General features: G+C 41.6%; 2 protein-coding genes across 2 annotated transcripts in view; both read right to left on the minus strand.

The window, feature by feature from the left end:
• Window positions 1-15,282, minus strand: part of LOC143491506 (NLR family CARD domain-containing protein 3-like) — a 15,497-nt gene extending 215 nt beyond the window's left edge. Inside the window, exons 1-6 of the mRNA XM_076990584.1 lie at window positions 15,124-15,282; window positions 13,915-14,075; window positions 12,410-12,591; window positions 10,062-10,136; window positions 3,456-5,211; window positions 1,447-1,623 (exon numbers count right to left, since the gene is read on the minus strand). Of these exons, the coding sequence (XP_076846699.1) occupies window positions 1,447-1,623; window positions 3,456-5,211; window positions 10,062-10,136; window positions 12,410-12,560 (2,159 nt within the window). The 5' untranslated portion in view covers window positions 12,561-12,591; window positions 13,915-14,075; window positions 15,124-15,282. The remainder of the gene's footprint in view (window positions 1-1,446; window positions 1,624-3,455; window positions 5,212-10,061; window positions 10,137-12,409; window positions 12,592-13,914; window positions 14,076-15,123) is intronic.
• Window positions 1-16,875, minus strand: part of LOC143491502 (NACHT, LRR and PYD domains-containing protein 3-like) — a 115,677-nt gene that overhangs the window by 10,714 nt on the left and 88,088 nt on the right. The gene's annotated exons all lie outside the window — the stretch shown is intronic.

Raw genomic sequence — 16,875 nt, forward strand, 5'->3', positions numbered from 1 at the left:
TAAAAACATTCATTTTATTTTTTCTGAACCATTTTACTGAACTTAACAATCATATGGCAGCAGTTACAGGACAAGTGTGTGTATGTGTGTATATGTGTGTGTGTGTGTATGTGTGTGTGTGTGTGTGTGCGTGTACGTGTGCGTGTACGTGCATGTGTACGTGTACGTGCGTGTGTGTGTACGTGATGTGCGTGTGCGTGCGTGCGTACGTACGTGTGTGTGTATGTACGTGTGTGTGTGTATGTACGTGTGTGTGTATGTACGTGTGTGTGTATGTACGTGTGTATGTACGTGTGTACGTGTGTGTGTACGTGTGTGTACGTACGTGTGTGCGTACGTGTGTGCGTACGTGTGTGCGTACGTGCGCGTGTGTGTACGTGCGTGTGTGTGCGCGCGTGTGCGTATGTACTTGTGTGTGTGTATTTGTGTGAGTGTGCGTGTGAGTGTGCGTGTGTGTGTGTGTACGTACGTGTACGTACGCGTGTGTGCGTGTGCGTGCGTGTGTGCGTGCGCGTGTGTGTGTATGTACTTGTGTGAGTGTGTGTGTGTGTGTGTATGTGTGTGTGTGTGTACGTGATGTGCGTGCGTGCGTGCGTGCGTACGTGTGTGTGTGTGTGTGTGTGTGTACGTGTGTGTGTGTGTGTATGTATGTACGTGTGTGTGTACGTACGTGTGTGTGTACGTACGTGTGTGTGTACGTACGTGTGTGTTCGTACGTGTGTGTTCGTACGTGTGTGTTCGTACGTGTGTGTTCGTACGTGTGTGTGTACGTACGTGTGTGTGTTCGTACGTGTGTGTACGTACGTGTGTGTACGTACGTGTGTGTACGTGCGCGTGTGTGCGTGCGCGTGTGTGCGTGCGCGTGTGTGCGTGCGCGTGTGTGTGTGTGTGTGAGTGTGTGTGTGTGTGTGTCAGTAAGTCAGTAACTCACTCTAGTATCTCCAGTGTACAGTGTGGATCCTCCAATAGAGCAGAGAGCTGCTTCACTCCTGTACGTGTACATGCGTGTGTGTGTGTACGTGTGTGTGTGTACGTGTGTGTGTACGTGTGTGTGTACGTGTGTGTGTGTGTGTACGTGTGTGTGTGTACGTGTGTGTGCGTGTACGTGTGTGCGAGTACGTGTGTGCGTGTGTGTGTATGTACACGCACTCAACACACACGCACACACACAAGTACATACACACGCACACATACATACACACACGTATGTACATACACAAGTACATACACACGCGTGCGCATACACACGCGTGTGTGCGCACACGTGTGTGCGCGCGCGTGTGTGCGCGCGCGTGTGTACGTGATGTGCGTGTGTGCGCGTGCGTGTGTGCGCGCGCGTGTGTGTGCGCACGTGTGTGTGCGTGTGTATGTACTTGTGTGTGTGCGTGTGTGTGTGTGTTGAGTACGTGTGTGTGTGTATAAAGAGTCAGTAAGTCAATGACTCACTCTAGTTTCTCCAGTGTACAGTGTGGATCCTCCAGTAGAGCAGAGAGCTGCTTCACTCCTGAGTCTCCTGGTTTATTGTGGTGCAGATTCAGCTCTCTCAGGTGTGATGAGGGGTTTGACCTCAGAGCTGAACACAGAGCAGCACAGCCTTCCTCTCTAATACTGCACCTAGACAGACTGTAGAGAGAAGGAGAAAAACTCACACTTACACATCAACACACATGGGAACACAAATATCTCTCTCACTCTCACACACACACGTTGCCTTACACACACAAGCTCACGTGCGCGCGCGCACACACACACACACACACACACACACACACACACACACACACACACACACACACACACACACACACACACACACACACACACACGCCTCACTCTCTCTCCCCTCCCCCCAGAATCCAACAGGAAGCACATGAACCCAGACAGACCCAAAACATGGTAATACAAACACACATAGAGGAGAACAGACAGACAAGTTGTGAGTTGTGATTGGTCAGCATGTGGTGAGTTGTGATTGGTCAGCATGTGGTGAGTTGTGATTGGTCAGCATGTGGTGAGTTGTGATTGGTCAGTAGTGTCAAACACTGGTCTATCTGTATATCTCTATCTCTCTCTCTTTCTCTCTCTCTCTCTCTCTCTCTCTCTCTCTCTCTCTTTCTCTCTGTGTATCTCTCTCTCTAGTTCAACAATTCTTTATTGGCATAAATGCAATAAAATACAGTGTTGCCAAAGCAACTAATATGAAACACCTAAAAATAAATATAACATAGATAAGAGATTACAGACAATATTATAGACTCAATTACAGACAGAGTTACAGACACTGTAGGAGCCAAAACGGTTATTCATGTGTATGTTTTTGTTTTTTCATGTGTTCTTCTTTTTTGTTTGAGTGTGCTCCACCTATTGGTTGCAGTGGATGGGCCACGTGGATAAGAACAGGTGTTGCTACCTGGAGGGCGTGGCCAACAGGACAGGAAATAACCACTACAGACACAATTATAGACAGTGTTACAGACAGTATTATAGACATAATTATAGACACTGTTATAGACAGTATTATAGACACAATTATAGACAGTGTTGGACAATATTATAGACAGTATTATAGACACAATTATAGAGAGTGTTATAGACACAATTATAGAGAGTGTTATAGACACAATTATAGAGAGTGTTATAGACACAATTATAGAGAGTGTTATAGACACAATTATAGAGAGTGTTATAGACAGTGTTATAGACACAATTATAGAGAGTATTATAGACACAATTATAGACAGTGTTATAGATAGTATTATAGGTTGGAATAGAGCACTAGAAATTGCGTTATTTGCATTATAGAGTTTTTACTTATCAATAAGAAAACAGGAAAATAAGAGTCAAGATGATTTCTAAATATGTAATAATAATGTAATTTAATATAATAATAATATAATAGCATAGTAATAATATTAAAATATAATAATAATAATCATCATCATCATCTGTTTGTCCTCACTGGTTGTCTCAGTGTCACTGCAGCACTGGAACTCAGGGGAGACACTCATTACCTTCCTGTAGAATTCATTTATAATGGGGTCAAATTTAGGACATTCAGTAAGAAAGTGCAGCTCTGTCTGCACCACTGAGAGATCACAGTGGGAACACAGTCTGGTCTCTCTGTGTAACCAGCTCTGTCTCCACCACTGAGAGATCACAGTGGGAACACAGTCTGGTCTCTCTGTGTAACCAGCTCTGTCTGCACCACTGAGAGATCACAGTGGGAACACAGTCTGGTCTCTCTGTGTAACCAGCTCTGTCTCCACCACTGAGAGATCACAGTAGGAACACAGTCTGGTCTCTCTGTGTAACCAGCTCTGACTGTGTTGGCCAATTTCAACCCCAGTACAGAAACTCCCTACAGTGTTACAAGTCTTATTATGATTTTGTACTGATTCTATGATGCTTTTGGGAAACTCCCCCCAGTGCTGTAATGTGTTTATAAAAATACTCACTCAGCTTTTCTGGATGCTGTGACCACTGGCATCAGTCTCAGTAGACATTCCTCTGATCGGTCATATTTACTCAGGACAAACTCATCTAGCATCTCTTCTGAGTTCAACAACACAAACACCACAGCTGACCACTGAGCAGGAGAGAGTTTAGCTCCATGGAGACGACTGTAACTTCCTCTGTTCAGGTATGTTTGAACTTCCTGCACTAGAGAATGATCATTCAGTTCATTCAGACAGTGGAACAGATTGATGGATTTCTCTGGAGAGAGCTTCTTCCTGATCTTCTCCTTGATGTACTTGACTGTTTCCTCTGTGCTGTGAGAGCTGCTTCCTGTCTGTGTCAGTAGACCTCGTAAGAGAGTCTGATTGGACTCCAGTGAGAGACCCAGAAGGAAGCGGAGGAAAAGGTCCAGGTGTCCAATCTCACTCTGTAAGGCCTTGTCCACTGCGTTCTTAAGGAAGTCAGACATTGTTGATCTTTTAAAGAATGTATATTTTTTCTGTTTCAACACATTTGTGTTGTTGGAGATGAAAGAGAGAAATGCATATAAAGCAGCCAGAAACTCCTGAACAGTCAGATGCACAAAGCTGAACACATTCTCCAGTTCAAACTCCTTTCTGAAGATCTGGGTACACACTCCTGAGTACACGGACACTTCTTTGACATCAATGCCACACTCTCTCAGGTCTTCCCCATAGAAGATCAGGTTGCCCTTTTCCAGCTGTTGGAAAGCCAGTTTTCCCAGTGCCAGAACAATATTTCTAGTCTGGTGAGGATCAGTGTCAGTTTTTCCATGGTACTTTCTGTCCTTGTATTTGATGTTAAAGATCAGGAAGCGTGTGAACATCTGAGTCAGAGTCTTGGGGATCTCTCCACTCTCTGCTTCACCCAACATGTTCTCTAGAACAGTGGCTGCAATCCAACAGAAGACTGGAATGTGGCACATGATGTAGAGACTTCTTGATGACTTCATGTGTGAGATGATTTTATTGGCCAGGATTTGATCACTGATTCTCTTCCTGAAGTACTCCTCTTTCTGAGGGTCACTAAACCCTCGTACCTCTGTTACCTGGTCAACACACTCAGGAGGGATCTGATTGGCTGCTGCTGGTCGAGAGGTTATCCAGAGGAGAGCAGAGAGAAGCAGATTCCTCATGATGAGGTTTGTCAGCAGCACGTCCACTGAGGTCGACTTCGTTATGTCTGATAAGCTCTCATTGTTATGGAAATCTAGAGGAAGTCGACACTCATCCAGACCATCAAAGATAAAAATGACTTTATAAGCATCACAGTCTATTAACTGTAATGTTTTTGTTTCTGGGAAAAAGTGATGAAGCAAATCCATCAGATTCTTTTCCTTCTTTATCAAATTCAGCTCCCTAAAAGGAAGTGGAAATATGAAGCGGACGTCCTGATTGGCTCTTCCTTCAGCCCAGTCCAGAATGAACTTCTGCACAGAGACTGTTTTCCCAATTCCAGCAACTCCTTTAGTCAGCACTGTTCTGATGGGTTTGTCTTTAAAGAGGTCATTACATTTGATGGGTGTCTCTTGTGTTGCTGGTCTCCTGGATGTTGTCTCAATCTGTCTCACCTCATGTTCATTATTGACGTCTCCACTCCCTCCCTCTGTGATGTAGAGCTCTGTGTAGATCTCATTCAGAAGAATTGAGCTTCCATGATCTGAAATTCCTTTAATTTTTTTATATTTCTCCAGTAGTTTGCGTTTGAGCTTTTGCTGAGATCCAGAGATCATCTCTAAAACAGAAACACATGATGACAGTAATTTTATTTGTTTGCACTAAACCCACATGAACTATGCCACCTTCAGATATGCTGATAGTAAATAATAAAAATGTATTTATTTGACATCAAGATCAATAATCTATATGGTCATGGTCTGGTGGTTAGGGAATTGTGGGTTGTGACCAGAGGGTCGTGGGTTTGATTCCCAGGCCTGACGCCATGACTTGAGCAAGACACCTAACCCCAACTGCTCCCTGGGTGCTAGGCTAGGGCTGCCCACCACTCTGGACATGTGTGCACCACAGCCCCCTAGTAATCACTAGTGTGTGTGTGTGTGTGTGTGTGTGTGTGTGTGTGTGTGTGTGTTCTAACTGCACAGATGGGTAACTGCGGAAGACAGATTTCGATTGCGGTGCAAATCACAATTGACATGAAATGTGGCAACTATAATGTTCTCACAAATAATTCTTCTACGAGCATTTAAATGCTGAAGGCTCTTCTAAATTATTTTTATTTAGATATATGATTAAACAGTATGTGCTAATGGCTGTAAAATACTTCAACAAATGTGTTTTATTATGAAGATAAAGTATGAACAGTGTGTTGTTTGTCTATTGTTTCTCAGTCAGATAATGCAAACCAGTCAGATTTACTAAAGTGTTTCTATGTTAATCAAAGATGTCTGATCTAAAATTGTTTGTAACATGCACCTGTCACCCAGCCCACTGGAGAGCAGCTCACAGGCCCCCTGGTGGTCCGTGTTAGTTAAAGAGATCTTAAGGGCTGTCTGCTGAGTCTCCTCTATTCCTCCTCTCTACAGTCTTGAGTTCTGTCTTCACACTCTTGAGTTCTCATCATTCTTCCTTGGTTGGAAGAGACGTTTTTAGCAGTTTTAATCATGTCAGCCCTTTCCACTGACATCTTTAGTTGTTTAGGTTCTCTGTGCTGGTATCACACTGGTTTGGTCACCCTGAGGGTGATGGTTTGATCCCTCAATAGGAGTTTTGGGGTTGAGGTTATGGGCGTGTCTAATCATTCCCCACGCCCAGCTGGGATCAAACATCTACAGTTCCAGAACCTTTTTATTGGTGGAAATACAACAAATGGTTCCAAATTAGATTCACAAACCAGAGCAGTTCTGGTTCCTCATTGGTGGAAAAGGGTCGACCTAGTGCTTAGTGCTTGATCTTGTGTTGTCATGACACCCCGTCTGCTTCCATTGTGACCACGCCCCCATTTGACTGAGTGCTTCAGTCATATATAGTGTGTGCATATTGTTATGACCCTGTCTTTTTGTGTTCGGGAGAAGCCTATAACTGTATAGAGTTGTGTATATAGATATATGTATATTGGTGGTTTGTGTGTGCACACGGTGAGTAGGAAGTGGCTGCCATTTTGTTTGGGTTGTGGGTTTGTATCTGTTTTGGACATAGGGAGTCAGAGTAGTGTTGTCTTTTGTTTCACCCTGTTAGTATAGTTATGTCTGTTTCTTTCTAGTATGGTTTTTGTTAGTTCTTTTGGCCTGGGTCACTTCTGACGTTTGTACCTGTGTACACTTTGTCCTGTAAATATATTCTGTTTGTGAAAATTTGTAAATACACCAATACTTTACATCTTCTTGGATCACTGTGTCATCCATATTCCACCCCTTCACACCCCTGTTACGGCCTAGAGCCTAGATAGGTCGTAACAATATAGTATATTGTACAGTGCATCTATATAGACAGGGGTGGCCAACCCGTCAGAGACCAAGAGCCATTTTGTTTACTTTGTTATGGCAAAGAGCCACATCATGAGTGGTGAGTGTAATTTGTTGTGTGTTGGCGAGTGTAATTATTAGCTGTGAAGACAGTCAAATTCCACTACGCCGGTTTTAAAAGTATTAGCGGCTCGCTAGGCTTGTAAACAAACCGCGCACCACGAAAATGTAGCAGTGTGTCGCCCCGTTTGTGCAGGTGAGCCCGCGGACCGGCTGGGGAGCCGCATGCGGCTCGCGAGCCGCGGGTTGGCCACTCCTGTATATAGACTGATTATGCAAGATTGATTGCAGTCTCCTGTGTGATTGTGTAGCTGTCAGTCTCCTGTGTGATTGCACTCTCCTGTGTGATTGTGTCAGTGGCCTGTGTGATTGCACTCTCCTGCAGAGTTGTATAATCCAGGTTCAGAAAGTAAAAGTCCTCACCAGGATTTTGTTCAAGCTTGCTCTGCTCTCCTGTGTGATTGTGTCACTGTCCTGTGTGATTTTGTCCAAAGTATGGGTCACGTTCAAATTTTCCAGCCCACAGCCTCTGTTGACCGTAGCATTTTATATTTCACCAGAAGATGGCATTGTATACTATACTATACTATACTAAGGCTGGGCGATATGGAGCAAAAATAATATCTCGATATTTTTTAGGTGAATGGCGATATACGATATATATCTCGATATTTTTTCTTCCCAAAAGGTAACAACAAAGAGGCAGTAATAAATCAAATCTACGTCCCAAATGAGTTGTGCGAAGAAGAGTGGCAGGACAGGGCGGAAGTTGTTAAAAGAGAAACTCAAGTAAATTCACTATTCACAGTGTTGTGCGTGAACGAGTTCAAAAGAACACGTTCATTGAACACGCTGATTTTTCCGTGAACGTTAAACTGAACGAAACACATTTTTTAATAACTTGAACGTGAATTATTTCACATTATGTGTCATGAACGGTAGACATCACTGTAAATGAACGTTGGAATTTGTTTCCATTGAAAACTGAGTGATTTCTGTTTTCTATTTTGAAACGCAATGAGAGAAAGTTCCTCCCTCCTGTATTCTCGCTGGTGCCGCCTAAATCATGCATCACCAGACAGAAATGGTTTTGACGTTGTGTGCGCAATGCATTGTGGGCAACGTAGTGTCCGCATGAGAATAGTTAACATACTGGCTAGTTAATAACATACTGGCTTCCGCACAACGTTACCCGTGATGAATTGCAGCAGAGCGGGGTAGGCATAGCACGTATAAGAACGTATAGTGATTTCTAGCTTGTAGTTTCTTTATTTCCTAGTTGGATGTGCACGGTATTCACGCCTTATCTGTGATTCGTGGTTTTGATTAGCTTCATGTTTGTGTATGGTTAAAGTCTCTGTTCCATTTTCAGGTTCGTAGTGTTTTAGGTTTTCAGTTCATGTTTGGTCTCCGTGTTCTCTAACGTGATATCGTGCCTGGCAATACATGTATGTTCTGTTAGACTCCATGTTCATGTATGGCCGTTACTTGCTTCCCGTGTGTTTGTTCATGTCAGTGTATGTAACAATTAGTTGTACTCTTGTGTTTGGTCTAGTTTTGTGCCCTTGTAATTTCCGCTGCCTTTTAGTGTATTAAGCGTTAGTTCTCTATTCATCATGCCACGTCATTCGCGGTCCACTTGCGTGTCATCTGTAAATGTAAGATGTGAAACAAAATCTAATGAGATTGTACTATCTACTTTGCATTTGTGTCCGCCCCTTGTTTGCGCAACAGCCAAATCGTGAAAAAAGTTTTTGAATATCTCACGAAAAAAAGTAAAATGAACTGAACTTTGAACTAGTTCATAATTAAAATTGTGAACTTTGAACGTGAACTGTTCATGAAATACTTCCACACTACTGATGTAGCTCCTCGTTTAGGAACTAAATCATTCACAGTGTGAGCACTGCTGCTCTCTCCGCTGTTGGCCATTTTTATTTTGTGCGCTGCACGCACAACCTGCGTCCTTGCGTCATAATGTCGCGATATAGCGAAATCCTATCGATTAAAGAAATGTACCGGTATTTTTGTGAACAATATTATATCGCCAACCCCTATACTATACTATATAGAGGTGTGCCAAAAAATCGATTCATATATCAAAAATCGATTCTCATTTACTACGATTCAGAATCGATTTTAAATGTCCCAAAATCAATTTTAAGTCATGGTGAAGTCTCGCATTACGTAATTACAAAACTTTACGCAGACTTTACGCAGCAGATTCTGGGACACACTCATGTGCGGAAAAGTTTCAAAACAGATGGAGGAAAGAGATATTCAACATGTCCGGTCTTCATTTAAGACAAAAATATGGGTTCATTTTGGTTTTTACCGAATGCCGGGGAAGACCGAACTGAGGGTTTTCCATCCACCGAGTTTTTGCGCATTTTGAAAATGCGCATGAAAAAAGCTGGATGGAAAAAGTCCAAAATTCAAAAAAAGCCCCAAATATCGCAAAAAGATTTTTACGCTAGGAGGAGGTGGAAAAGTTAGACTATCGCATCGCCAAAATTCGGAAAAACTGGATGGAAAAGGGTTTGTCGCAGTTCTGGAGAGAGCAAAAATTGAATTTAACTTAAAAAAAATGTTTCAAAACCTCAACGTGCAAAAATGCGTAACTGCCAGATGGATGTAAAAACCACTATTGTTTGGCGTCCTCTCACGTGATCTAAAGTTTATTCGCATAACTGTAATGAATGGAAACAAAGCCCCTTTAAGTCCCTTATTGTGTCTGACTTCATGCCCCACCTTGAACCCCGCCCCCTCCTCATTGTTTTCAGGTGTGTCTTGTTTGGTTCTGTGTTTTATTCAGTGTATTTGTCCTGTGTTTAGTCTTTTGTTTTGTGGATTATTGTAAGTTCCACTAGTTTTGATACTGTTTGTAATCTTGCTGGTCCATGTCTTTAATGTATTTGTCTCCCCTGTTCTGTGTATTAATGTTCTCCTTTAGTGTTAGTTGGTGTATTTGGTCACTGTTTGGTTTGTCTTTGTTTTATGTCAGTATATTCTGTGTAGTGTTGGTTGTTTTGTTATTAAACTACTTCAGAGTCCACACTTGTGTCCAGCCTACCTTGCCCAAACGTTACATGTATAAACAGACCTTCACTGAGTGCAGGACTCCCTGAAGATCCTCCAGTCTGAACTGGGATGGTGCTGGAACTGGACTTTTCCTGAACTGGAGGAGAGAACAGTGGAAAATACCAACGTTATTAACTTTGTATAAAAGAGGATTTGGCCTGAGAACTGCTGTATTCATTTGTTTTTATATACTATATATGCTTTCATGTGTCATGTCTGGCCCCGCCCTCTACCCCTGTGTGGTGCTTTCATGTGTCACGTCTGGCCCCGCCCTCTACCCCTGTGTGGTGCTTTCATGTGTCACGTCTGGTTAGTGCTAGTCAGAGTTGTATAGTAACGAAGTAGAACTACTTCACTACTGTACTTAAGTACTAAAATGCTGTATCTGTACTTTACTGGAGTATTATTTTTTTCTCCTACTTCCATTTTTACTTCACTACATATTTTCCATCAGTTTAATACTTTTACTCCGATACATTTTTTACGTACTATATAGTTACTCGTTACAATTATAAACGTGTTAGCTGGCGCTGTCACCGTGTCAAGCGATCAGGCTGTCTTATGAGAAAACTGCGCATTCTCCGGTCGCATCTCGTTTACTCTGCTGCTGCCTTCACTGAACACTTGAGCTTCGTAATTTAGGTTCGCTCGACACGTCGTGACTGCCGCAAGGGTCCGCGCGGCAAAAATGACGCAATCGCGGCGGCTCCACCCATGCGCGTTGACTACACACGCGCGGTCGCGTCGCGAGATCGTGCACCTCTCGATTTTTGTGCGTGCGAAGTTACAAGGTAGAATTCATGCACTTGTACGGCATTTTGACGGTCAATTTTCTGTATTTTCCAGCACCTTCAGCTTAATTTACATATTTATACAAATACACATATATTCCAAATAATTTGCTTTTTATCTCATTAAAAGAGATGGTACCGTGTTTGGTAACAGCAGAATAGCGCAGTAAGCACTAGTTAGGTTAGATATCTTAGCTAACTAACCTAATTATGTTCATGGCGTGCTGCAGAATTCACTTAACATTAGCTGGCAATAATGGCGACGTGCTGACTAATCGTGTCCATTCTTATAGTGTAGTGTTTTTATAGGGAAAGGGCATTTAATGAGGGTAAACGCAGGGCAGTAGGCTCACCCTTAGAATCCGACAGACGGATTTTACGTCCAAAATACACCTCGTTTTCTCAGCTAAATTAAGGCGAATTTGTACTTCTGCGTAAAACCTACGATATAGCAAGACATAGGTTATCTGTTTTTTGTGTACGAAGTGTTAACCCCAGTTTTTTAAGTACATACAGAACACTTGTACTTGTGATCTTTGACATCTTTGATTTGTAAGTGATATATAAAAACTAATGATAATCAAACTTTGATGGCTTTCTTTAATTAATTCAAAACACAATACTTGTACTTTTTACTTTCAGTACTTGAGTAATAAATTTTAGACTAAACTACTTGCAATACTTAAGTACAAAAAATGCTGAATACTTCTGTACTTCTACTTAAGTAAAGTTTTTAAAGAACACTTCAACTTCTACTCAAGTCAGTGTTTTGATAGAGTACTTGTACTTTTACTCAAGTATGGGTCTCGAATACTTTATACAACACTGGTGCTAGTGCACGTGTCCATGTTGTTCTATGTTCTGGTTAGTGCTAGTGCATGTGTCCATGTTGTTCTATGTTCTGGTTAATGCTAGTGCATGTGTCCATGTTGTTCTATGGTTGAACTTCCCTAGTCCATGTTTTGTTGAGTATGTGTATCATTACTAGTTTTTCTGTTGGCTTTAGAGTTTGTAGTATCAAGTGTTTTATTCTTTATGTCTATTCTGTCTTAGTGGTTGTTGGTTTCTGGTCTTGTGGTTGTTTTGTATTCTTATGTTCATCAAGTTCCCGTTTAGCGTACAACTGTTACCGTTAGTTCTCCTGTTATATTTTAATCTCGTCTCCATCATGGGTTTAGTTATTTTGTTCATAATCCCTCCCCACCCCTCTCCTCTCCCTGTCAGCACAGCTGGGCTTCCAGATGTTACTGGAGTCCCTGTAAATAAAACGTGTTCTTCTCAGATATTGTGTTCACCTCCCAGCTCCCCGACATTACAGTCATCAAAATCAGATCAAATTTGTGTGACCACCCTGTGTCTTCAATGCTTCCAGGTCCACTTGCACAAAGTCAGACATTTTGTAGAATTAGTCAGGAGTCTGATTAATCAATGATACCAAACAGCTGATAATGATCTTAGAAAGAAGATTTACAACTGTGAGAATTGTATTCATGACCTTCGTATGTATATAAACCCAGTAATTATAAATAAGTATTAACTGTGGTCTCTGATCATCTCAAAATTCAGATTAATCTCTTACCTCCATATATAAAGGTCACTGGTGCATTAATCTGATTCCCATGAAGCTGAGGAGCACAGACGTTCCCTCCTGTCTGAGCTGTGATGTTGGTCTGATCTGTGATGTTGGTCTGATCTGTGATGTTGGTCTGGACTGGAGTAGATCCCTCCATCTTCTAATCAGACGTTACTTCACCAACACCACTAAACATCAACATATGAGGATGGCATTAAATAAGTTAGTGTTTCACATGTGTGAAATAGCACCACCCAGAGTATGACACAGGTCAGTGTGTCTCACAGTTTGTTTATTCACTGAGATCTGCAGTCAGCATTATTAAACAATTATTAAATAGTAAACAAACAGCAAATTATATTTTATTATTTGAAAAATTTAATAATTTTTGAATAAAATTTTAAAAATACAGGATAAGTTTGTAGATGGTTGGCTGTGAGCAGGTTCATATTATTAGTACATAGTTCAATCCCATAATAAAGGTTCTTTCACATATGAATACATTAATTCAGATCCCATCAAATGATGTTTCCAGTAATTTTTCAATTTAGGAGTATTGAAAAGAAAACTGAACTTGTAAATAAATTTACTGATGACAGTCTACCACTCCATTAGCTCCTCCCCTAATGATGATGTTATATCTCTCCTCATTAGCTCCTCCCATACTGATGATGTTATATCTCCCCTCATTAGCTCCTCCCCTACTGATGATTGTATACCTCTCCTCATTAGCTCCTCCCCTACTGATGATTGTATACCTCTCCTCATTAGCTCCTCCCCTACTGATGATGGTATATCTCTCCTCATTAGCTCCTCCCCTACTGATGATGGTATATCTCTCCTCATTAGCTCCTCCCCTACTGATGATCGTATATCTCTCCTCATTAGCTCCTCCCCTACTGATGATGATATATCTCTCCTCATTAGCTCCTCCCCTATTGATGATGGTATAACACTCCTCATTAGCTCCACCTCCTTCTATATACTCCACTGTATATACTCTGTACTGTATATTCTGTATGTACTCTGTACTGTGTATACTGTATGATACAGTATGATACAGTTCAGAGTATATGCAGTATTGTAATGTTCTAGCCACATGCAGATAAGTGGACAAACACAAAAGCTGAGAGAACAAGGGTTTATTGGCCTTTTCAGAGTCTTTCTCTACTGAAGGGACACAAGGGACACATAGCCAATCTGTAAAGAAGAATTACACTGATGCTTAGGGCACAGTGGCATACAAACCAGCCAGATTAACAGTAAACACAATAACTTTCAGTACAAACACGTGAAGAGAATTAACAGACAGTACGATAGACACCAGTGATCAGTGATGACAAGTACACATTGGAACAGACACCAGGCAGCATATCAAACATTAGGACAAACAAACACCGAAACAGACTAAAGGTAGAGACAACGAATAAAGGAAAAACTGAAACTAAGAGTAACACACAAGACAAGCGCACAAAACGTAGAGGGGAAACAGGACAAATCTAACAACTTACCTAATCTACCGACTTCACTGAAGAACACAAGGGGCACCAGGCTGTAGGAACTAAACAACACAGAGGAAAACAGAATACAAAACTGACAGAGAGGACAGAGAGGGACTAAAACACAAACCAGAATACAAAGGGAATAAATACGGAAGCAAGAGTCCAGGAAACTGTCAAACAGAGGAAACACAACAGGAGAACAACAATCAATGAGCGTCCAGGCTGGAGTGAGAATGAGGGGTTTAAATACACGATAAAGTGAAGACAAAAACGAGACACAGGTGAACCTCATTACTAGAACGAGAGGCTGAACTAAGGTGGGGAAAGAAAACACAGAAAACGGAAAACACGACAGAAGGGGAAACCAAATGTTAAGAACAGCACGTGACCTCCCGGAATATTCTGTACACCTGCTGCTCGTTACTTCAACCTTTTCACAACTACTTAATCTTCCCCCTCTCACTTCTGGGTTGTGAAGTATTGTTGCCATGCCACATACCAAGCGTTCTGTCCCTCCTGTGTACCGACCTCTGCTCTCGTTCCAGACCTCGTTCCCAGCCTAGTCCCACTGTACTTTCATCCTTCTGTCTACCCGCCGTGACCCTGGACGCCCTGACCTCGACTACGACTAACCCATACACCACACACGCTCAGCGGAGTTATTCGTCCATTCAGGTGTTCTGTATTCACGTCTCTAATAAAAGCAACTATATTCCACATTTGGATCCTTGTCTGCCTGGTTGGTTCGTTACACCAAGAATGTGATAGAGCAGGGGGCGGGGCCATCAGTTACAAGTACATACTATATCATACAGTATATACTGAATATACTCTGTACTGTATCATACTGTATATACTGCATTATAACATTGGGAATATAGGTTTTCCGTAAATACAAATTCTCTACAGATAATTTATTTAAACATCTTTATTTCATGTCTAATATGTGTAGTCTTAGTGCGCTTTTGGAATATACTGTATTTGCAACCACCAAAGCACAATATAACAGATTAACATTAGGAGTTTTATTACTACTTTCTGACTACACTAACACTAGGAGTTCTATTACTACTGTCTGACTACTCTAACACTAGGAGTTCTATTACTACTGTCTGACTACACTAACACTAGGAGTTCTATTACTACTGTCTGACTACACTAACATTAGGAGTTCTATTACTACTGTCTGTATTATCTATCACAGACTCACATACTCACCATGTTCCTCTGAAATAGATTCATGTGTCTCATAAAATGATGATCCTGCTCAGTCTCTCTCTCTCTCACTCTGATCTGAATCTGTTTGTTCTGTTCAGTTTCTCATATGAGTCTGTAGGAGGTGGAGACTCCAGATTCAGGTTTATCTCCATATTTTAACAGATAATTATCATACTGACTCTCTCCCAGTGCTGAATAACAGCACCAGAGTGGCTCACAGGTAAGTGGTTCACAGGTGAGGAATGCAGCCAGACTGCTACAAGTACACACACGTTGTATCATGCACAACATACAGAACTACTGTAAGTAAATGACACCTCTCTGATCTGAGAACAGTGTAGCTGCATGTAACGCCCGTGGTGTCTGGGAGCAATGAGGGGGATTCATGTACTGAGCAGAGTGTAACGAATCAAAGGGGTGTGATGCAAACGCAAGTATCAATGTGATTTATTAAATTAAACAAAGACCAAAAGGAACAAGAGAGAAAAACTAAGGACAGAAGAATATACACTACAGGCATGATAATCTGTCACCTTTCGGCGAAATTCGCCATTTTGAAGTTGAAAAGGGTGACCTACGCGAATCGTGTAGATCCGAGGATTTTTTTTTTTTTTGGAGGGGGGGGGTCCGGCAGATATTTTATAGATATATATATATATATTATCATATTGACTTAATAAGCATACAGAGCACTTCTGAAATCGGCAATTTCAATGACACAGTGGCCAGCAATTTCCGCCCAGATCCATCATAGAGGCCAAATTGCGTTTATACGAACGTTCTTCATTCATGTTGTGACGCTAAACGGGACGTGAAGCAGGACCTAGTGATATCTACACCGGGACACGGCAGAGAAGCGTACATTTACCATTACATTTAACAGATCGTACATTTACCAGTGGATTTAATTGGGTGATTAATGGTTTCAATCGTTTTCATATTTTCCGGTAAAACAAAGTTACTGCCGTTCGCTACAGCGTTGAATACTGTCAGAGCTAGCCACAAGCTCCTGTGATAAATAGGTAGATAGATAGGCCTATTAAGTTCGCGTCAACCCCGTGTATTTAGCGGTGACATAAAATAAGAAACAAGATTTTTTTTCTAGTGTCTGTAGTTCTAACTGGTGAATCCAGGGACGTGTGAGGATAACATGAAAAGCTTGAAGATGAAGTTGCAAACTCTTGTCATTTGATAGTCTTCCCTGTGCTTTAGCCCATGTTAGAAGCCTTTTGTGACAAAATAAAAACACGTGAACCCTGGTATTTTTTACACTCATTTTCGCCGCTGATGTTATTTATTGGTTCATTAAGACGTAATGGTTTTGACTGAGCCATCCGGAATGGCGAAAGCAGCTTCTCGCGTTTACGGATCTTGTCTCCGTCAAGACAGGTCAATATTTTTCAGCGTGACATTACCGTGAGAGAAGTCAACAGGGAAGACTCTGTGTTTCAATGGACTACTCTTCTTACTCGCACCTCTCGAAATTTAAATCTTTTTTTTAATCTCTGAATCTGACAGTGTCTGAATGTCATGTCTGACATGTATTATGTTTAGTATCTCTGTTCAATGGTTCAATTATTATTGTTCACTTTTTTATTTATTGTTCAATACTTTTCAGTATTGCTCTAATTTTGGTTTGATAGATAGATAGATAGATAGATAGATAGATAGAAACAACCACCCCGTCAACAGTCACTGTACCAGCAGCAGCACCCCCCCCGGTCTTCTCACCCTTTTAACCCCTGACACATT

This window comes from Brachyhypopomus gauderio, unplaced genomic scaffold (genome assembly GCF_052324685.1).
Source record: "Brachyhypopomus gauderio isolate BG-103 unplaced genomic scaffold, BGAUD_0.2 sc76, whole genome shotgun sequence".
Classification (NCBI taxonomy): domain Eukaryota; kingdom Metazoa; phylum Chordata; class Actinopteri; order Gymnotiformes; family Hypopomidae; genus Brachyhypopomus; species Brachyhypopomus gauderio.